Source organism: Lissotriton vulgaris, chromosome 10, assembly GCF_964263255.1.
Source record: "Lissotriton vulgaris chromosome 10, aLisVul1.2, whole genome shotgun sequence".
NCBI lineage: Eukaryota > Metazoa > Chordata > Amphibia > Caudata > Salamandridae > Lissotriton > Lissotriton vulgaris.
The window spans coordinates 167,668,419-167,691,417 of NC_141698.1; the positions used below are offsets into that span (position 1 = coordinate 167,668,419).

Genomic DNA, 22,999 nt, shown 5'->3' on the forward strand with positions numbered 1-22,999 from the left:
CTCTTTAAAATTTTCAAAACGAGGGGCGGTGGTATCCCACGCTTCTGTATCGGGGGTTTGGAAATGCTAGGTGACACACTCCGGGACAGAGGATAAACAATTCAAATGTATGTAAAGACTACCCAGTAGCAAGCCGCCGTCACTCACCGCAGACCTTCGGCGAACTCCGTCGCGCACCCGCATCCGCCGGTGTTCTTCAGAGCTCCTCACTCGGTCCGCGGGTAACAGCGGTTGCCCAGAAGTCCTTATCTTCGTCAATCCTGCAGAGGTTAGAATGCAACACTCCGGCTCCGTAGTGTATCTTAATCCTCGGGGCAAGCGGCCAAAATTAATTACTCCACAGCTCCGTCACCGCCGCCGCTCCACAGTGTCCCGGGTGCTTGAAACCAGCGCTGGTGAGGCGCTTACGTATTTATCACACACTCCTAGAAATCGGCTCCAGGATAAAAACGGCCAGCACTCCAGTGTCAGTGTTCTTAATTCATTTTATTTCCAAACCCCCCAGCACCCTCGACAGACGCGTTTCGCACAGGGCTTCGTCAGTGTCATCTGTGTACAAACTTACTCACCATATTTAAACCATCCGCCCTTTTGGCAGTCATAGACATCGAAAATGGTGTTACACAGGTATTTGTGGCGGCCATCTTGTAGTATATACATATATACATATATATTTACATGGTTTACGCTTGGCGGTTAATAAAAAAGTGCTCAGTGCAAGTGAATTGTGGTGAAGTTTGACATTTGACAAAATACATGTTTTGTAGAGACTGTCACCTATATACATTAGTTTAGCACTTTAGTGCTGAGAGCAGTGTTAAAAAGACTTCATTAATTTAATGACCCTTTGCACCCTAAAAACCACACCCACCCTTATCCCTTAAAATACACCTGCACCCCATAATCCAAAACCACCCTTACCGTAAAAATACTCCTGCACCACAATACCCAAACAAACCCTGAACCCCAAAAATACCCCTGCACCCCAAAACCTAAACTCACCCTTAACCCTAAAATTACCTCTTGCACCCCAAAAACCAAAACCCACCCTAAACCCTAAAAATGCCCCTGTACCCCAAAACCTAACCACCACCTAAACCCTAAAAATGCCCCTGTACTCCAAAACCCAAACCCACCCTGAACTCTAAAAATACCCCCTGCACCCCAAAACCTAAACTCACCCTGAACCCTAAAATTACCTCTTGCACCCCAAAACCCAAACCCACCCTAAAATGGCCCCTGTACCCCAAAACCCAAACCCACCCTAAAAATACCCCCTGCACCCCAAAACCGAAAGTCAACATGAACCCTAAAAATATCTCCTATACCTCAAAACCAAAACCCACCCTAAACCCTAAAAATACCCGTGCCCCAAAACCTAAATACCCCCTAAACCCTATAAATGCCCCTGTACCCCAAAATCCAAACCCACCCTAATCCTTAACAATAACCCCTGCACCTCAAAACCTAAAGTCATCCTGAACCCTAAAAATATCTCCAGCACCCCAAAACCCAAACCCACCCTAAACCCTAAAAATACCCCTGTACCCCAAAACCTGAATACCCCCTAAACCATAGAAATACCCCAGCATCCCAAAACCCTAACCCACCCTGAACCCTAAAATTATCTACTGCACCCCAAAACCAAAACCCACCCTATACCCTAAAACTACCCTGTGAACCCCACTATCCAAACCCACCCTGAACCCTTAAAATACCCCTGAACCCCAAAACATATACCCTCTACACCCCAAAACCAAAACCATATACTTACCTTAAACTTCAATTTAAAAAACATATGATTTTACCATTCATGCATTTATAACAAATTTCGTTGTAAAAGCATGCGTAGTAAAAGCATATAAAATGTAATGGCACTGCGGAGTAATGGTACTTGTGTTATCTTTGTATGTGGAGTGATGGTATGTGGGGTAAATGTTTCGGTGTAAAGGTGGATTACCAAGAGCTTTATATGAGGACCAGTTATCTTACACAAGGACACATTCATTTTATTTGTTAAGCTCCGAGATATTAAGGGCCCGATGTAGGTAGGCAAATACCGGTCGGTAACGGCCCAAAATCGGTAATTTTGGCCGTTACCGACCGGTTTTTGGAAAATGAGATGTAGGTGATAAAAATGTACCGATTCGGCAAATATGAATCGGAAAAAATCAGAATCTGTATTTACCGATTCCATATTTACCGAATCTGTATTTACCGACTCCTTATTTACCGAATCTGTATTTACCGACTCCTTATTTATCGAGTTCCTATTTACCAAATCGGTAATTAAGAAATGAAAAAAGGCCCATCGAGATGTAGGAAATGCCAAAAAATACCGAATTACATGAAATTTGGTATTTAAGAGTCGGTATTTGCCATGGACTGAAAGCAGGTGGTAACCAGGTGCAGGCCATAAAAAAGGGCCCAAAATGCAACAGTGTTGCAAGAATGTCACTGCATTCTATGTGATTGAGAGGCGACCAAGGCTACAGGCAGCAGGAGAGAGGGTCTGGCTAAGGGAGGAGCAGGTCTACAGACAGAGGATCACCATATTCCAACTGACTGAGCCTGAGATACTGCAGAGGTACAGGCTACACCCCAGAACCATCCTGGACTTAATTAGGGACCTCCACCCATACCTGGATCACCCAACCCCAGGGCCCACGCCATCCCACCCCATGTGCAGGAGCTATGTAGCCTACACCTGCTTGCCTTTGGGAGCTACCAGAGTGTGATTGCTGCAGTTGGTGGTGTATCCCAGAGCTGCCTGTCACGTTTTTTCAGGAAGTTTTTGGATGCCATGACGCAGAGAATTGAACATTACATCCGGTTCCCTGACTCACCTGCGAACTTGCAAAAACTAAAACTGACTTCTATGGACTGGCACACTTCCCGCATGTGATAGGCTACATAGATGGCACCCACATTCCACTATTCCCACCTGCAGCCACTGAACACATCTACAGAAATCGTAAGTTGACACACTCCATCAATGTGCAGGTGATATGCAATGCTGGCAACATCATCACAGACATAGTGGCCAAGTTTCCAGGGAGCACCCACTACAGCGGAATATACACATGGCTTGTTGCTGGAGATTTTGGTGATGGATATCTGCTAGGTAAATAAGTGTAACACACCCTGATATGAATGGCAGATGTATGTTTCATGTGTATGTAACTCATGGACCTCTCATTCTCTCCTAGGCGATAGTGCATATGCCCTGCGTTCCTTTGTGCTCACACAGTACCTCAATCCAACTAACAGAGGCGAAAGGCGTTACAATGTGGCACACAGGTCAACTCGCAACGTAGTGGAGCGCACATTTGGACTCCTCAAGAGCAGGTTCCGCTGCCTTCACAAGAGTGGAGGAGCACGACAGTACACCACCATCATGTGTTGCAAGATTATAGTGACCTGTGCCATGTTGCACAATCTCGCCACCAAAGAAGGCACAGAGGTGGAGGTGACAAATCACGAGGACATTGATGATGACCAAGAACATTTAGACCCCCAAGCAACAGGAGCAGCAGCAACAGATGGAAGATTGAGACGGACAGAGATTGCACGTCGATATTTCTAGGTAATGAATGACACACAGATAGGTATAGTGTTTGACAAGTGTAGTTAATCTTCACTACATCAGGATCAACATAGAAAAGCCATTGTCCTTTAATGTCCATGTCCATGACTGCGTGTGCTCAGTTGCCGTAACTGAGAGCAGTCCTGTGAATCTTAGGCAATGTTCAATGCTTACGGCCGCAAACTACATTGCGGGATTTACGTGACAGGGTTTCCATATCTTGGCTGGGGCCTGACTCAGCATTGCTGCGCCTGACGCTCCTGCGCACCTCTGGTACAGGTGTGCTGGAGCCACTCCTGCTGGTGGACACCTCTGTCTCCTCCACACCCGTGTCACCAGCATTGCCTGTTTGAGTTGTGAGCATCTGCTCCATCGCAGAGGTCACTCTACCCATGCCCCGTGTAAAGTCTGTGCAGCAGTGCACAATTGCATCCTGCATGGATATTGAGCGGCGGCACAGTAGGGAAGTAGATGTAGCAAATCTGTTCAGTGACTTGGACTGCTGCCGCATATACTGCCGCTCCCTGCGACGCTCTAGTTGATCCCTGTCCAACTTATCAGACAGTGTTTGATTGTCAACATCCTCATCCTCCTCATCAGAGGTTTGCAGGATCCTCTGAGGGGGCACATCAGGCCTACTTGACCTTCCCTGCATGGACGACCTGGAAGTTGGTTTGGGTGTAAGCGGTGTGCTTTCCACCTCAGGAGATCCAAACAAGAGAGGTGATAGCGGGACAGGTGTGGAGGCTCGCTCTGGTGTTGAGGCTTCCTGGGTTGTGTTGTTGCCTCCTTCTGCAGCGCTACGACCTGTGCATTGTTTCCCTTTTTCACTTCTCTTAGTTGCCGGTGCCCTCTCCTCCCTTGCTGGTGCTGAACTGCGTGAGGACAATGCTGTTGTTCACCTGTGTGTAATTATCAAATACATAGTTTACACACCTTTGCCCAGTGTACATTGTGTGTTTGGAGATGTGTGTGGCATGCCTTGCTGAGTCTTGTGGTGTATGCATTGCATGTATGTACTCATGACTACGTCTACCATGATGCATTGCTGGCCCCAAGTATGAGCTGTTCTGCAGTGTAATGATTCTACACAGTGGGGTACGGGTTCAGGGTAGTGGTTGTGGATTAGGGTACATGCATCTTACCTTGTTTCTTTGATACTCTGGCTGTACTGTCCAGGTCTCCAATCCCATGGATGCATTCTGGCTACAGGGTTGTTTCAACAAGCTCCTCCATCGGAGACAGTTTTGGTGCTTTTCTCCTGCCACCTCCTGTCACACCAGCATCCTTTTTTTTGGGCAGCAATCTTCTTTTTGGTTATGATGCGCAGGTCATACCATCGCTTTTTAATGTCCTCGATCTCCCGGTGCGTCACCCCAATGGCATTGACTTTGCCCTGTTGCCAAGCCATATGTTCCTCTTCACATGCAGAGACTGTCTTCCAAATATTTGGTTGTAGTGACTTACAATTTCTTCTACTGCCACTTGCAGTTCTGCTGGGCTGAACTTTATCTTTCTTTTGCGCTCCCCACCATCCTTTTGCCCTTCCTGAGACTCCATTCTGTCACACTGCTTGGCTCTGAATGCTCAGCTCCTCTCACCTCAGCTCAATTGTTTGTTCAGTTGCTGTGCACCAGCATGGGTGTGGCCACTCCCAGGTACTGGGGAGGGGTGCTTCATTCTGACTGGTTGGATTCTCTGGGCCTTGGTTGTGGGGTGTGTGGGGTGTTCCTGATTGGTTGACAGGCTCACATGTCGATTTTCAAACTGCCGATTCCGTATTTTCCGAATCGGTATTTTCCGATTCGGTAAATTCCGAATCGGTAAATTCCGAATCGGTAAAACCCAATCATTCCTATGGGCCTCGGAATTTACGGATTCGGAAAATACCGAAATCAGATACCGAGTCATTCCGAATCGGTAAATTTTAACGATTTTTTACCTACATTCCATTTTCCCATTCTAAAATACCGATTGGGTATGAGTCGGTATTTAAGAATCGGAAAATACAAATTACCTACATCTGGCCCTAAGTGATTTGCCCAGATTCACAGGATGTTGAGCGTCATTGCCAAAACTCAAACCCAGTTCCCTAGATTTGAGATTTACCGCCCTAGCCCGTTAGGCCCCATTCTCTCCCTGGCTTGGCTTAACCTCTTTTTGAAGTTCAGCTCTCAATATTCCAATGTACTGATAAACCTTAAAAAGAAATTCCAATACTTTACCATAGGGCGATCTTCGCCTGGTGGTGGAGATCTCCACCTCTGTGTGAAAATGTAGTCACTTTATAGTAGAAAATTCGGCTTCACCCTCTAAATTTAGGAGATGGAGTTAACATTGAGCAGTAAATTTACTCTCAGAAATGGTGACTCGCCTAAAGTCGTACATTTTCAACAAAGTGTGTGAATAATCTTACATGAGTAGATTTGCTCACGTTCAACTTTGTGAACAGATCCTATCTGTATCACTCCAGGTGAGGCTGTTGGCATGAACATGTAATGATATGCTCACTGCCTTGTCAACAGCATCTTGCAGTTCAGCAGAGGAAAAATTCAATTCTGGAAGGGCTAGCCTTACCATCATCAATATAATGCCTCTTTGAGGCACTTTTCCTCCCATTCATGGTCTTAACAACAATGGCCTGCTGAGCTAAAGCCAGCAAATATCCATTCAGTTCACACAAATTACCATCCGCTACTGTAAGCCGCTTTATGAAAGCTAGAACAGTCTGCCGAAGGACACCTGCTGATACAAGGCCCTCTGATGATGCGTGCTCAACCAACATATGCTCCACTTGCCACTACAGCAAGCAAAGCGGGACCAGCAAGCGAGCAACGCCTGGCAATCAAATAGAGCATATTTTGTAAGCACTAATTAAAAAACCTAAAACAAACAGAAGATAAGCATAAGCACTTAACCTAATTAAGCCGCTCCATGTCCTCCTCACAACAGAAAACAGGAACATTTTTCCCTCAGAATGGGGTACCATGGAAGGGAAGAGGACGGGAGAGGGTGTGGGGTGTAACAGTGATAAAATGGTTTTAGTACTAAAAACCTTAGTTTGGTGTTCTGTATGGTTATTGTGTAATGTGTTCAGCATTGAACACTACCTGTCTCTTGGGTGGGATCCATCCTTGCATAGTGAAGACTGCGGATGACAAAGGGAGCCCTACAGGTAATGTGTATAATGTGTATTTAAAATAGGCAACTGAAACTGTGACAGGGCCTTGTAGGAACTATACTTGATATAACTAAGCTTTGTTCTGAGTTAAGGTGTACTATTTGATTTTACTAATATTTTTCTGTCAGTGAGTCTCAAACTTGACATCTAAATTAGGTTACACAATCATTTGAATACAATGTTTCTGTAGTATGTAGAACATTCTTGGAACACCTAATTGGCTAGATTTAGCTTCATATGAAAATATTTTCAGAACACTGGCCAAATTCACTAAGATTTCAATGGCCTACTCTTGGAGTACTACTGACCTACTGCTGAGTTCATTTGGTAAGCATGGCTTGCTCCTAACTTACTCCTGAAATGTTTGTGAATTAAGCTCTTCGCTTTTATGTCATCCCAGCCAGAGATCAACAACTGCTTTCCTCTACAGCCTTCATGGGTTGTGATGAAATACACGCCTCAAGGAAGGAAAGTGAACACACAATCTAGAGTGGTGATGAATCCATATAAAACAAAAAGTAACAAATAACAAACTGAGTGATAGTAAAAAAAAAAAAATTACCTGAATTTTTGATTGGCCCAATCTTTAGTGTATAATTTCCTGTTGCATTAGAAGGGACCTGGAGAGCTCTTGAACCGGAACAATCCTATTTAAAAAAACAAAGCACAATTTCTGTTATAGAGACCATTGCCATTTTTCATTTACATGGAGTAATTCACGTTACTGTTGTCAATTTGGTACTTACTGGTGTGCAGTTGGTGTCATAGTCGCAGAAGCTCACTTCACAGTGCATATAAACATAGCTGTAATAACTACTAAATTTAAACAACTGGACAGAGAACTGTCCTAGTGAGTAGCCACCATTCTGAATAACTGTGACAGTATGATCCTGAGGATTTGGACAGCTGTGGAAACAGAATCATAAAAGTTTGAGCACTCGTTTAAAGATGTCATTGAAAAGAAAAAAAACTCCTACAGACACTTCCCAATAGTTAAAACTTAAAACTGCTCAACTTTTCATAACAGGTTGGTTACTGTTACCCAAATCAATGGTGCTCGATTTATTGACATTTGATGGATGAAAACTGTGAGTGGTCAGCCACGATTTTACCCCGTTGTCAACATCTTGCATACAAAACCTATAAGAATGTGTCTAACTCACCAAACCCTCATGTAGGTTTGGTTTTGGTTAGAATTTCATGTTTAAGGCTCTAGCAGAACACAGCCCATGGGTTAAAGAAATAGTAAGATATTGCAGTGATTGAAGCACTCAATGAAACATTTTGGGTCACTGAGCAGTGCATGTAGGGAATATCTCTCACATTAACATAACTGTCTTTCAGCAAAAAATCCTGTGCTGAGTTGCTAAAACAGTTCAATGGGTCTGTGAAGACTACTGAGATCTATAAACAACCTGTAGGACAAAGACTTCACTCCATATGGATTGTCACCCTATTTACCTTTTAAAGGAGATAATATTACTACAACGGACAGATAGGAGACACCAAGATGAACTATTAATTTACTTACTTTAATTATTTATTTATCTATTTTAGGATTCTTCTAAATCATTCAGTGGGCATGTACTATTACTTTGGTATAGAAAATCTAGCACTGGCTATCTTTTAAGTTCAAGAACATGTTTATTGAAAAGATTAATATGATCATAAAAACAATACTTCGTATACATTGTTATTTGTTGGTACATAGATACATGAAGATGTAATAAAGAATAATAATGATTTATGATATCCATCAAAGTAGTGAAAAGGATAATATAGGAAATGATATGAATACAATATAATCAAAGGTCCACAAAAAGCGTAAATAACAGCACATGTCAAAGAATACAGTCCAAACAAGCAACAAATAGCAGTAGGAATCAACAGTCGCACTACCCTAGTATATACACAAGAGTCAAAAGCAAAACCTTATTTGCCACAGTTGCCCACCTCTTAGGTCCACTGCTATAGAACCTTGATTAAACAGACAAAAATAGAGAACAGAGAGGCAACAGTATACAGTACAGTGCATATATCAAGTGATTTTCAAAAGGGTATTCATATATGTTCACAAAAAAGAAAGTGGCGGTCCTTCAAGTTATTCTTCAAGAGATTTTTATTGCAGTCTTCAAACACAATCTTGACAGAGATGACAGCCAACGCGTTTTGCCCAAATCGGGCTTCCTCAGGGCAAAATGGTATTTTGAATGTAAATGGAACTTCAATGTGATGTCCCACAAAAGGCAGGCCTAATTCTTGAGTATTGAATTAGAGCTCTAGTACGTATAGTGGTCAAGTCAGGGTAAGTAATACATAGTTCTCCGGGTGGACACTATAATAGGTGTCACTGGATGTACCAAGTTAGGTTGCGAGGTACGATAGAGCCGTCCAACACCCGGTTCCGAATCTTCGTGGTGGTCAGTCTAGTTGGGAAACCGCGCGAAAAGAATACACAATTTTAAAACATGTTATAGAAAACGATAAATTAAGCATAATTATAAACAAATATAAGGAGGTCAGGGAGGCTTGGTAACTTCTTGTTGTGAGGGGACAGGTAAGGACATTTTCTTCACAGTATCATCTAGGAAATGTGTGAGTGGGCCCCAAAGGTGAGATCATTTAGTAGCAAGAGAGATAGGGTGAACAAGTGCTGTATCAAGGCGCTGATTGTGACATACAGCATACCACCAAGCTAAGTAGGACAATTTAGAGGAGTCGTTCGAATTTTTTGATATTTGCTGAAAAGCTACAGCTATTAACAAATCAATAAGTGGGAGCTGGGAATGACTAGGTTTCCAGTCCGATGGTAACCTACCTAGGAAAATGTTTGTGAGAGAGAGGGGAATTGTGGTGTGAAAGATAGTGTTGATTTGGTGCCAGACCTGTTTCCAGAATATACAAACATAGCACTGGCTATATTAAAGTATAATTTATTGTCTGTCCTAACTGAGGATAGCCAGTCTCTATTCAAAGATTTGTTAGCGTTCTTAGCGTAGAAAAATAATCTATTTTATTGAGTTGGGTGTGGCCTGAAGCAGATGGGCTGAGAAGTGGATTATGGGCCTCCCGGCGATGCTCTCTCATCTGGCCCTATTCTGATGTCATTTGATGGCCTTGTAGTTTGAAGGGGTTGGGGCGGCATTTAATACCATTGCTCTACCCTCTGAGAGACATAGATTGTACAATCTTGTTTTCTCCGACCCGCACGGCTAACCCGGCTGGCTCTGCACTCCAGGCTGCACACATGATGGTGGCACCTGGGGCATGCCCCGAAGAACCTAATTCAGCTGCAAGGGACCATGCCATGGTGCATTAGAGGTGGAGAGGGGTGTGGTCCCAGACCAACGCTTGACAAGGGGCACCCTGCAAGGTAATAGGCAGAGCCGAGGAGGCAATTCAGAGGAAGAGGATGGCGGCTCAAGCTGGGGCAATGGATAGCAGCGGCGATCGCCTGGAGAGCCTGACGGGGGTTGTACGTGCTGCTTGACAGCTGGCACCACCTGGTGCTTCCCTCGGATCCCTGGCCATGGGGGTGAAGCTTGTGGGATGGCTTGTGGGATCAGTGGATCGAGTGTCTGAGGCCTGACAGTGCAGCAATGAACTGCAACCTAAGTGCTGATTTAAGTGGGAAGGCCTGGGCAGCTCGGGGGGGGGGGGGGGGGGGGGGAGTCCTTGCTACCCCACTGATGGCTTGTGGAGTGCTGTTGTAGCTGATGGGTGCGGAAAGTCACCGGCCCTGGAGATGCAGTGAAGCGGATTTACCTGGGCAGCTGGTGAATATGCGGTACTACCTGCCTGATGGCAGGGACTGAGGCTTGGTGCTTCTTGTGACCTCCCTGTGACCTCCGGGAGACTTTTGCTGTCCTTGGGCACTGTTGGGCCATCCCCCTACATTACGAGCAGGGTTCCCTCCTGCTTTATGTGATGGCTGCACGGGGGACTATGTACTGGGTCCTTGTTTACTCGGCTTGTGCCACTGCCTGCTACTGTTTTGTACTTGGGAGTTCTCACCCCTCCTGTGCTGGATTTGGTTATTGTTCTGGGGCTCGCTCTCAGGCGGGGGGAGTGACTAGACCCTGGGGAGATCCTTCATAGGACTCTGCTGCACTGTGTTTGTTCCCCTGCTTCTGAGGGCAGAGATTTGAAGTGCCCACTGTGCACCATCCCACTGGGATCAAGATGTTGTCAGGGCCGCTGGAGATCTGAAGAATCAAACTGAAGGGGCTACTGGAATGGATCTCGCTCTTGAATGTCCAGGCAGAAGAGTCTGAGGGGCGTGTCCGCAAAAACATTATTCGAGTAGTGGCACTCAATAAGAGTGTGGAGGGAATAGACATAGTAACATTCCTGGAGGACAGGCTCAGGTGAGTGGTGTCCCTGGAGGGCGTGTCCCTTTCTGTGCCCTGGATCAGGTGCATTGAGTGACAGCACCCACACCACCCCGGAATGAGGTGCCTAGGCCAACAGTTGCATGCCTCCTCCATTTTCAGAATCACAATCACATTCTCAAATGTACCAGGGTGATTGTTGAGTTAAAAATTTAAAAACATAAAGTTATGATTTCCCTGACTTTACCCTGGCAGTTCAGAGACAGAGGGTCTTGTGTACGGAGACCAAGAATAAGCATCCTGACTTGGGCATTAGATATGCCAAGCTGTACCCTGCCAGAGTTCAAGTATTCACTGCTCAAGGGATTACATTGTTCTCGGACCCCCAAAAGGTCTGGAACTGGCTGGAGCTAAAACCGCCGGTAGACTTAGCCCTTTGCCAAATGTTTGTGAGACAGCCCACCTACAGTGGCTCAGTATCAGCGTGATCATCAGGGCGCACTGGATCTGGCTGCAAAGCTCACAACTTTAGACTCCAGGAGACTGTTCTCACTCTCAAGAGATGATGTGGGGGACATGAACTGGGTCCGTGTACGGACTCCGCCATGGACACCACCCATAGTGAGGAATTGCTGCGTGTAACTCTGAAGGATGCTGACGACCTGCACCAAAACCTTGGTCTGGTGTTAGAGTGGGAGGAAAAGGGGGAGTCTTGGGGGATGCCTGTCTTCCTTGTTCAGAGTGGGCAGTTGTCTGGGGGGGGCATGCAATGGGGGTGTATGTTCTCTGCAGGGTATTTGGTTGAATGGTGAGTTGCTCTGCTGGGACTCTCCCCTTTCGTTGGGGGTGCATCTTACCGCTGTTGCCCCATACAGTGCAAAGTAGGTGTTTCTATGCCTTAGAGACTGTTTTTTGTGTGTGTTTTTATTTAGATTGGGGGATGTTGCCTTGCTATTCTAGGGCGTGGATCTTGGGGTGTTTGTTTTTAGGATCAGGCAGTTATCTGCCTCCCCTCTAGATTTTGCTGGAGTGTGACTTGGCATTGTCCATTCTCCGTGCATCTGTGACTGGGGGTGAGTGTCTGAAAAGTTTCAGAGCTCCGTCCATCATCTCCTTCTGTTTGCTTTGTTTGCCCTAATTTTGCATTGTATTCACTCGGCAGTTGGTAATGGAGCTTTATGAAGTGCTACGAGCAGACATGGCATTGCCTCTCACTCACCTGCAAGAGAGATGGGAGACTTATTTTGGGTCTCCTTTGTCAGAGGGCGACTGGCTCATAATGTGGGAAGCTGCCCCTACAGTTTCCACAATGCCCTGTTTCAAGCTCAATCACTATTATATTCTGCATTGGGCCTATCTTACACCCCTATAGCTAAACACCTACTTCTCACCTGCAGTGCATGAGTGTCCTTGGTGCAATGCAGGGGATGGCGGTCTACCCCACATACTGTGGAGCTGTGTCCACCTGACCTCTCACTGGTCTAAGGTGTTGCACTTACTGGCTGAGATCACGGAGCGCACATTGAACCTCTCCCGTAGGCGATGTTTGCTGGGGATCGTTCCCTGGCGGTCTAATTACAGAGTAATGTCCTAGTTCATTGATATGACATAGGTTCTGGCCAAGCGATGAGTAATAATGAAATAGAAAGACGCTGTCAGCCTCAAGGTGGAGCACTGGAGGACTGACCTAATTTCCGTGAGCGTGCTGGGATGGGTTGACGTTACTAAGGAAGGCACTCCAGGGTAGGAGGCTTTTGGATTTTGTGAGGGCTTGGGAGGCGTTGACAGATGCGGCGAGGGCCGGTGAGGATGCGGAAGAAAGTTGTGAATCAGATTAGTTGCCCTGTGCACTGACCTAAGGGTGATTTCTGGCTGCAGGAGGCCACCAGGTGATGAAGGTTAGTCATGACAGACAAGGTTGGAGCCCTCAAAACATGGTGAAGGAATGGGTGCTGTCCCACATGGTGCCCAAACTCGATCTGTCAATTGGCCGCCTCAGTTCGCAGAAACCAGTGCAGCGCATGGAGCGGAGTAGGAGGGAGGTAGTTACCACAGGGTTCGGGAAGGGGAGGGGAGGAGGGTGTTTTGTCCTGCATGACCAAGGTGTCTTCCACCAATTGCACAGAAGTGTTGGAAGATTACCTACTTATTTGGCTAGAACTGAGTATGCAACTCAGTGGGAGGGATGCTGGGCTTATTTTGGGGGGTGTACTGTACTCCTGGTAATACAATGTGGGGCGTGTAGGCAACCGTTTATCTATGATGAGATTTACCCCCTTTTGTATATTGGATGTGAATTGCCATTTCAATAAAGTTTGTTTAAAAAAACAATAATTATTTTTTTGTCTTAAATAAATAGGAGAGATTGGATAAATAGAATGGGGATCTTGATTTCGTATGTAACTGAGTTTACCTTCTTACTCCAACCAGGAAATCCTGGCTAGCCAAAATCCATTTACCGCATCAGAGATTTCTGCTGCAAGTGCAGAGTGCGCCACTGGCCTAAATTCCACTCAACAGGTGGGAAGTGGGCATTTCCACACATGGTTTGCCTTAAAAGTTTGGGAACACCCACAAATATGCAGGTATGTGAGTAAGTCCAGTCTCTGATTCTTCCTCTTTTCAACCTGGAAAAGGTTGGCTATTTACCACCACCAGTTTTCCACTATGGGAAACTCTTAATAGAGAGAATGGGAACCTGCATGGAAAGGCGTAACCTTTCCAGGAGTGTGCCTGGAACCCTGCATCTGCTGTAGCTTTCTAGGCCAACTCCACTTAATGTTTGTGAATAGAATATCTAGCGCTGGCTGCACTTTCCCTACTTTGTTTAATACCTCCCATACTTGTTGAGCCAATATTTAATCATTAATGAGTAGGCAAGGAAAACATGGCGGCCATCTTGTTTGCCAGTCGCAGGTGTCCTAGACGGAGGTGGCGTTTTAGGCGATGTGAAGCTTCTGGGTGGCTAGAATCGCGGCGAAAGTGTGGGCGGGCAGGCGTTACCTGATTTCCACATCTTTTTTGCTATTTTTCGAGCAGACTGATACCGCGCAGTGTTGCGGTGAGGTGCGGCTTGGATCGGGGAGAGCTCACCGTGTCAGTAGGAGTTGGAGGCAGAGCCAACAGTGGGGAGCGAACTCTGGAGCAGAGCAGCAGCTGAGGTAGGGAGAGGCAGGCAAGCTGCCAAGAGGATAGTGTTTCGTGGTGCGGGGGCTCCCGGCAGAGGCAGAGCTAAAGAGGAGGAAGTTTTGAAGGAAGCCTGCGACCAGCACCCTGCAGGGGCCCAATTGTCAGATGGCAGTAGGGGAGGTAAGGAGGGCAGAGGAGGTGCAGATTGTTTGGCTGCAAATAAGATCAGTAAAATTATAGCTAAAAAAGAGGCCACCAGATACATCTTAAGGAGCGCAGGGAGGGGAGCAGCAGAAGTAAATTTAGGAGTAAATTTACAAACGAAAGAAGCTGGTGCTTGAAGTACCAAGGTACAGGTTGAAGGTAGTAAAGGAAGTACAGGAATTAATCCTAAGAACACCATTAAAAAATATATTAAGCAAGGCAATAGGTGTAAAAAGTCCGGCAAGGCAGGAATACTAGAGCAGAAGGTAAAAATTACCCCCTCCCTTACTTCCTTCTTTAAAACCCTGCCCAAAACTTTGATATTGCAGAGAGAGTCATCTCCTGCCATTTCAGCTGCTTTAGAAACACCCAAGGGCGAGCAGATAACTCAGGCAGAAGTGCAGGTTTTTTGTGTTCAACAGGGTGCCCCGGCCGAAATTGACTTGTTAGATCGGTCAAATCATTTGAGTCCCAATAGATACCAAGTTCTGGACACAGATATGGAGGGGGAGATTCAAACCATTTCGAATAAAGCGGACTTGGGGGAAAGTATAGAAGGGAGCATAGAGCACTTGATTTCGGGTGATGAAACCTCCCCACTCCCTGGACCATCTAGAAGTAGGGGTGCATCAGGCAGTGAAGAGGAAGTGCCTAGGAGTCCCCCAGTGCAGGAAGATCTGGATGTTTCGGTTATTGCTCTTCTAAAGAAGCTGGATATTGACATGCATAAGGGTTTTGAGGAGTCCAAAGTAAATCAGGAAGGGATCAGAGAGGCATGTAGCTTATTGGAAGCTAAATTCGCTAAGTTGAGCTTGCGTACGGCGGCGTTAGAGTTGGAGGTTAAAGAAATCAGGGGGAAAGTGTTGGAGAATAGCAAAGAATTAAAAAATGCCAGGTTTAGGGATAGGGAGCACGAGGAACGGCTAGAAAGATTGGAAAATATGCAAAGAAGAAACAATTTAAAAATGTTGAAGCTGCAGGAGGGTAAAGAAGGATCTGATTTAAAAAGGTATGTGGTACAGTTGTTAAAAACAGAGTTGGAGCTAGAAGAAACAGAGGATCAGATTGCAACGGATATTCAGAGCATACATCGTGATCCCTTTAGGTTGAATCCAAACCGCTCTAAACCTAGGAGAATTTTGATACATTTTCTGACGTATAATTTGAAGGAGAAAATCTGGGTGGCTGCTCTGAAAAAGAACGCTATAATGGTAGATGGAGTGAAAGTGGAGGTTAGGTCAAACTTGTCAACTGTAACTGCGAACAGGCAGTGGGAACTAGGCAAGCGGATTGAGCCTTTAAGGAGCCTGGGAGCCACTGTGCAATTGAAATTTCCGGCTGTCTTAAAAGTTATGTGGAAGAGTAAAATGCATACTTTCCAGTTTGTAGAGGACGTAGATGGTTTCCTGGAGCAGTGTCAAAGTGAGTGTATGTAGTGTATGCTTAAGGCAGGTAAAAGTGATAGACTAGTAGAATGCATGCCGAGCAGAAGTATAGCTTTCAGAGTTGTGATTCTAGTTTAGAGGGACTGTCCACCATCCGTCGTAAGTACCTGAAGGGCCAAGGAAGGGCCATAGGAAAGTTGGTTGGGTTGTCCAGGGTGAGGGGTGGGTCGCAGGGGGGCAGTAGGGTAGGGGGTGGGTGAGGCAGGGGGTGGGTATGAGGGGAAAATGTGGAAAAGTCCTTAGAAGATTTCTCTCCGCTAGGCGGTTTGAGATTGCTCACTGGGTGTGTTATGAAAGGGGGTAGTTTGTCGGAGTTAACACTTCTGTCATGGAATGTTAATGGTCTACTTGTAAAGTCAAGGAGGGACCTAAATTTGAAATATTTGAGGGACCCCCCAGCTCATATAATGATTTTGCAAGAGACTCATTTAGCTGGGGTGGAGAGTAAATAACTTTTTTCGTCGCAGCGTTGGCTGACTCATGCTTTTTATACTCCGCAACTGGCAGTCACTAAGGAATTGCAGTTTTGGTTAGACAAGGGGTAGATTGTTTAGTGGAGGGTGAAGTGGCAGATGCCAAGGGTAGATGGTTGATTGTGAGTCTTAAGATAAAAGGCCAGTTGTTTAATATTATTGGGTACTACGGTCCAAATCAAGATGATATAGGGCCTTTAGATGAGCTGGCAAGGGAAGCATTACGTTTTTTGGGTAAAATTATTTTGGCAGGTGATTTTAATACAGTGCTGGACCATAAGTTAGATCGATCATCTAATAGTAGGGCTCTGGCGAATATGAAAATGTCAAATAGAGTGAAGGGACTGATGGTCTAGTCAGGATTATGTGATATTTGGAGACAGAGGTCTGGTCAGCTACTAGGTTACACTTTTTATAATAAAAAGTATAGTCACAGAACGCGGATAGATTATTTTTTGATAGATTTCAGATTGATGAACTGCGTGACACAGGCAGCCCATGTAGGTGTTCATCTCTCGGACCATTCCGCTGTCATTTTGTCTTTAAAGGTCGAAAGCGGTACTTTGGGTTCAGCCTGGAGGTTGGAACGCACAGTTCTTTATGATCAGGAAGCCCTGGCTAGTTTGTGTCAGGAGACTGAAGTTTTTTTAGATAAGAATGTGGGGTCAGCAAAGATTGAGATCATTTGGGAGACATGCAAGGCTTTTCTGCGAGGTAGGCTAGGTGCTTTGGGAGCTAAAAAAAGGAGAATATACTTTAACAGAGTAGATGAACTGGAAAAGAAAATCCGTCAGCGTGAGGCAGAGGTAATAAGTATTGGTGGCTTTGAAGTGGAGGAAAGGATTGTGCAGGAGTTGGTTGAGCTAAAAGCAGAGTTGGTGGCTGTTCTTAGTCATAGGGTCAAGGAGAAGTGGGAAGCCAGTCAATTTGCACATTTCGAGTATGGAGAGGGGAGTAGTAAATTGCTAGCCTGGAAGGCGAGAAAGGATCAAGTACGGAATCTGATCAAGGAAGTGAAAGAGGGGGAGTCTGGGCGGGTGGTTACGGATACTAAGGGCATAGCGGAAGCATTTTACAGATACTTTGAGGAAGTTTATAGAGAGGATCTTAATCTAGATGCACAGGTAGTAAGGCGTTGGTTAAAGGCGATGAAACCACTGTCAGAGGAGCTTCAGGAAGCTCTGAATCAGGAGATATTGCAGGTAGAAGTGGAAGGCGTGATTAAGCAGGTGAAGAAAGGGAAGGCACCAGGGCCTGATGGGCTTCCTGCGGAGGTTTACAAGGTGCTGATTGGTATCCTAGCTCCTATTTTAATGCAATTATTTAATGAGTTTTTTTGGGGAAAGGCCTCTCTCCCGCCCTCATGGAATGAGGCAAATATTATACTACTGCCTAAACCTGGAAAGCCACCAAAGTACATGGACTCATACAGGCTGATTTCACTATTGAACTGTGATTACAAGCTTTTTGCAAAAATCATGGTGGATAGGTTCAGTAAAGTTGTCTCCCAGCTAGTTCACGAAGACCAGAAAGGTTTTATCAAGGGTAGGTACCTGAAGGAACTAACTTTCTCCCTCATAGGGAGTATAGATGTGGCCTCTGCCTATAATCTTCCCTTGGCGGTCATCGCGTTAGATGCCGCCAAGGCGTTTGATCGGATGAATTGGGCATACCTACAGGCCTTGATAAAGCAACTTAAGTTGGATGTAAATTTTAGTTCAGTTTTGGCACTATTATATCACTCCCCCACGTCCAGGGTATTAGTGAACGGGACATTAACTCAGCCAATACAAGTAATGAGGAGTACCAGACAAGGGGGTCCCCTTACTCCCCTTTTATTTGACCTTTACATTGAACCCCTAGCCTGTAGGATTAGAGAAGCAGAGAGGATCCCCCCGTTCGAATTTGAGGGATGGTCAAGGAAGATCGGGCTATACGCCAATGATATAGTTATCTTAACCTCTAAGCTGCAGCAGTCGATGGATTGTTTAGTTGAACTAACAAAGGAGTTTGGGGCTGTCTCTGGATACCTTATAAATGCTGACAAGACAGTGGTTATGTCTTGGAATTTAGCTGCAGAGGGTATAGCCTGCAAATCGGAGATACGTTATCTAGGAGTGAGGATAACACAAGATATACGGGAGCTTACTAAAGTTAACTTTGTTAGAGTTAGGAAGGAGATCTCTGCTGCTCTGCGAGGGTTGGCGCATCTCCCGTTAACGCTATATGGCCGTGTCAATTTGGTGAAGATGATGGTCCTACCTAAGATAACTTTTTTGTTTGATTCACTGCCGCTTTTATTTGAGAAATACTGGTTTGTAAGACTTCAGAGCGAGAACGGGTCATTCATTTGGGCTTCAAGAGGGTCCCGCCTGTCATGGAAGAAGATTAGTAGAAAACTTTTGAAGGGAGGGCTGGCGGCCACGGACTTTCAGATTTTTTCATGGGCTTTTTTGTTGAAGAATTGTAGAATTTTGTTGGGTGCGCCGGGGAGTTCAGTTATAGGGAAACTGTTGTCTGTGCTGCTCAGAACGGAGAATGTTAAGCAGCATGGCTTTATGTACAAATTTGCCGATCCAAAGTACTTTAAAAAGATTAGATTAAGAGTGCTGAAAGATTTAGTGGCGGCCTGGTTTAAAATCAGGAGGGTAGCAAAAATTCCATACTACAGTTCCATGGCCCGATGTGGGATACGCCAGGATCCCCTCCTTGGTCCAAGGATGCATTGGCAAAGGCAATGAGAGTGGATGGACCGCAGAAGTGGGAAGATATATTTCCGGAGGGCATCCTGGCTCCATGGGGGTATTGCGAGCAGGAGTGGGGCCAGAAATTCTCCAGGTTTAAATACTTGCAGATTCAAAGCTGGGCGTCAGGTAAGGAAAACCTAATCGGTCACCACAATGACTTTGAAGAGAAGTTGGGGGTCAGAACTGCAGATCAAAAAAGAAGTCGCGCTGTGGTATTGGTCAATACTGGAGATGGAGGATGGCCCTTTTACGCTGCCGGAGACCCTGTGGGGAGAGTGCTTGCCAGAGATTGCTTCAGAAAACCAATGGCAAGTAACAATGTCGATACTGTACAAAGTTGTTAAACCTGCAAATTTAAGGAGAAATCGCTTGTTCACCCGCCACAGGGCATATTGGTCTCCCAGAAAACTAGCGAAGTTTAAGTCCGGAACAATGGTGGTGTGTCCTAAATGCAAGAGTCCTAATGAGGATGATCTACATATGTTCGTGACCTGCCCAGCGATAAAGGAATTTTGGGAGGCTGTAAGTACATGTCTGTCATCAGCTTTACGCTACATTACTGGCTCAGAGAGAGATCTGTAAAATGTGGGTTTCGGCATAAAAAAAGATATAGATTTTGGACTCCTTTTTTTTATGTTTTGGGTGAAGGGTTGGGTTGTAAAGAAATAGGTGTGATAAGTCCCATGATTAAGCTTTTCTCTGATCTCGGTTGGCTTCTAGTCTTGAGGAAGACCGGTTAAGGTGGTAAACTTCCTCCGAAGAGCAGAGCTAACATATGAGATGAGTAGCCCAAGGGCGGTATCGTGGAACTCGGGGCGGGGAGAAGGCTAATGAGGACAAAAAAAAAATCGAATGAGTAGGCAAAATTCAAGTATTTTGATTTGGACTGGTGTTGGCAGTGCAATTGCAAGTGTGCTGTCTATTGCCACTTGCAGTTTTCAGCTACATTTACAATAACATCGAACAAATGTTAAATGCTGTGCTAAACAAGTTGTAGGTGCAATGCACATTTGTAGCAGATTTATTGGATGATGTAGTCATTAGAGCTGGAATTACTTATATAAAAATCATAACAGTACAAACACAAATGTTCACTTAGAATCATATACCTACATAATCAAGCAAGTGTAGATCAAATCGTGCATGGGTCATAAAAGAGATTTCAATAGGTAACATTCTTATATTACAGTTTAGTCTTGAATTTAGAATATGGCTGATCTAGACAACTTTGAGAGCAATTCTTTCAGGACCAATAGGTTTTTACTGATGGGATTTGATTGGCCTTGTATTTTCTAATAACCTTATGCATTCCTTTTTTAAATGTATTACAGAAAGGAGTGCCCTAATCGACCATAGTTTAAAATGCTTCTTCATGTGACGCTGTTTCAAATCCGGCCTTTTTTACTTTGGCTAAACATTTCTCAAATTACAATGTATGATACATTTTGCATCACTGATTACAACACTGTGCAAGGCGGGGTGAGAATGACAGTTTCTTTAGGGCACATGCTATAGCTACTTGCCTTAATATAACTGGTGAAGTCAATCAATCAATCAGAGATTTGTAGAGCGACTACTCACCCATGAGGGTCTCAAGGTGCTGGGGAATGGGGGATTTTGGGCAGCTCCGGCTCATTCGAAGAGCCATGTCTTGGGGCTCTTCCTGAATGCTTGCAGTGTGGGTGCTCATCTGATGCTGAGGGGGGCTCATTCCAGGTCTTGGCGCAATGTAGGAGAAGGATCTTCCTCCCGTTCTGGCTCTGCGGATGAGTGGGATTTCAGCCAGGGCAAGGTCGGCGGAGCGGAGGTTCCTCTTGGGGGCGTAGATGGAGATTCTTTTGTTAAGTTATTGGGGTTCATGTTGTGGAGGGCTTTGTAGGCATGTGTGAGCAGCTTGCAAGTCACTCTCTTTTCAAAGGGGAGCCAGTGTAGGTCTCGTAGGTGCTGGGTGATGTGGTCTTGTCGTGGGAAGCTGAGGACGAGTCTGGCTGCGGTGTTCTGGACCGTCTGGATTTTGTGGAGTAGAGATTTGTTGATTCCGGCGTAGAGGGCGTTCCTGTAGTCCAGTCTGCTGGTTATGAGTGGTTCATAATTCATAATTCAGTGGTTTAGTTTAAAACAGTATATTTTAACTAACATTTTGACCTAACTATAACGTTCCATTAACATTTCGTTTTTCCAGTGAATTTTTCAAAGTATTTTAATACAAAGTAAGATATTACTTATTTATGCACTTTTATATAGCGCAGACTTTACCCGAAGGTGTTAGAGTGCTTTACTAAAGAACCGGTTCCATCACTGAGGCACTTTAGAGTATATGAATTGCATAAAATATACGAAACAAAAACTCTTAACCTCATAAGAATGGCAGTAAGTACATACGTCTACTACAGACACTAGTGGTTACAGTTACATATATACAAGTTGCAAATTCACTCAAGATTCAATTTTAAGAAAAGTTGAAGCAATTATAGTAGGGCAAATATATATTACATATTTACAGAGCAAGAACATCTCGCCATTGCTGGGGGTTTTGTGGTGCTCATTTAGCCAGGCCTTTGAGGTGCTGTTGCACTCACAGGTGGTGGTCTAGGGCCTGGAGTATTTCCCGAGCTGGTAATAGCCGTAGGAGTAGAAGGCTGGATGATGGTGAGTGAAGGCAGCGTTCAGGAGCCTGGGGTTGTTCTTGGACTCGTGCTGGGTGCCAAATATAGGAAGGGGGGGGTAGCTTGGCACTGTAGAGCATGAAGGATCCATAGCTGGTGTATGGGAGTTTGTAAATGGAGGAAAGGTTGTCATTGGTTCAGTGATGTGAGAGAGATACTGGAGTAGTGGGAGCCAGCCAGTCTGCTCTGCACCCTTAGTTGTCCCCCTGAGGGGGTAATCTTTCACAAAGGAACTCACTGCTGTGGGTGTAATAAGGGTGGCCCCTGTGATCAAAGCCTCTAACTTAGTCCTGCTGCTTGGGGCTGTAGCCAGGAGCTATTGAAGGTGATGGGGGTGGTGGCTGACAAAGCCCCAGGTCCCAGCATAGCAGCAGAAAAAGAAGAAGGCACCAGCCCCTTGAAACTAACCGCCACAGCCAAAGATAGACGAGGACAGTCCAAGTGCTCTCGGCAGGGCCAGATGTCCGTGTCCAGCTGCTGGCACTGTATATGTGGCGAGTCGTGGGAGGGGGTCTCTAAGATCTATGCCTGAAAGGGGCACCTCCACTGCAAAACACGTACCGCTGTGGCCGCCGGTGCAGACAGGACAGTGTCAGCGATCAGAGTGGAGCTGCCATCTTGGCTCCGTCACGAGTGTAGGAGCTGGGATAATCAGTGGTCCCTCGGCTCTGTGTCTCACTCCTGGGATCTTTACGTGCACCGCCTAGTGCAACGCCGGTGTCTCCCATATATTGCCAGGAGATTTCGGGTGGCAAGGAGCTCCATCGCCGCTATCCGTCGTGACCCAGAAAATCTATCACTGATCACTGCTAGTGAGGTTTAGCATGAACTTGCGGCCCGGTATATATAATTTACATTGTTTGTGTTACTGAACTAAATCACTGATGGACTTGGGCTGGAGATCTCTCCCCTCATGGACTTAAATATTACCCTATGTAACTGCAACATCCCTTTAACATTTGTTTTTTCAGTGAATTTGAATTTCTAAGGTATATTTAATGCAAAATAAGATATTATCACCATAACTAACTATAAAGTCGATTTAACCTATGTATTTTCGGCAAATTTCTAGATGTAGTTAAGGTGATATTTCATTACCACATGTAATGCCAATCCAAAGCCTGCGTCCCACCCCTCGCACTGGGATTGGGGTAGGAACTGGTCTGCAGCCAGGCCCTGCACCACCCCCCTGTAAGTGCCCTACCTCCTGCAATGCACAGCCTTCCAGCATCCACAG

General features: G+C 45.4%; 1 protein-coding gene across 1 annotated transcript in view; it reads right to left on the reverse strand.

Moving 5' to 3' along the window:
- Positions 1-6,122: 6,122 nt before the first annotated feature.
- LOC147684909 (uromodulin-like) overlaps positions 6,123-22,999 on the reverse strand; it is a 449,835-nt gene continuing 432,958 nt past the window's right edge. Inside the window, exons 14-16 of the mRNA XM_086939737.1 lie at positions 7,514-7,673; positions 7,330-7,414; positions 6,123-6,235 (exon numbers count right to left, since the gene is read on the reverse strand). Coding sequence (XP_086795863.1) covers positions 6,123-6,235; positions 7,330-7,414; positions 7,514-7,673 — 358 coding nt within the window. The remainder of the gene's footprint in view (positions 6,236-7,329; positions 7,415-7,513; positions 7,674-22,999) is intronic.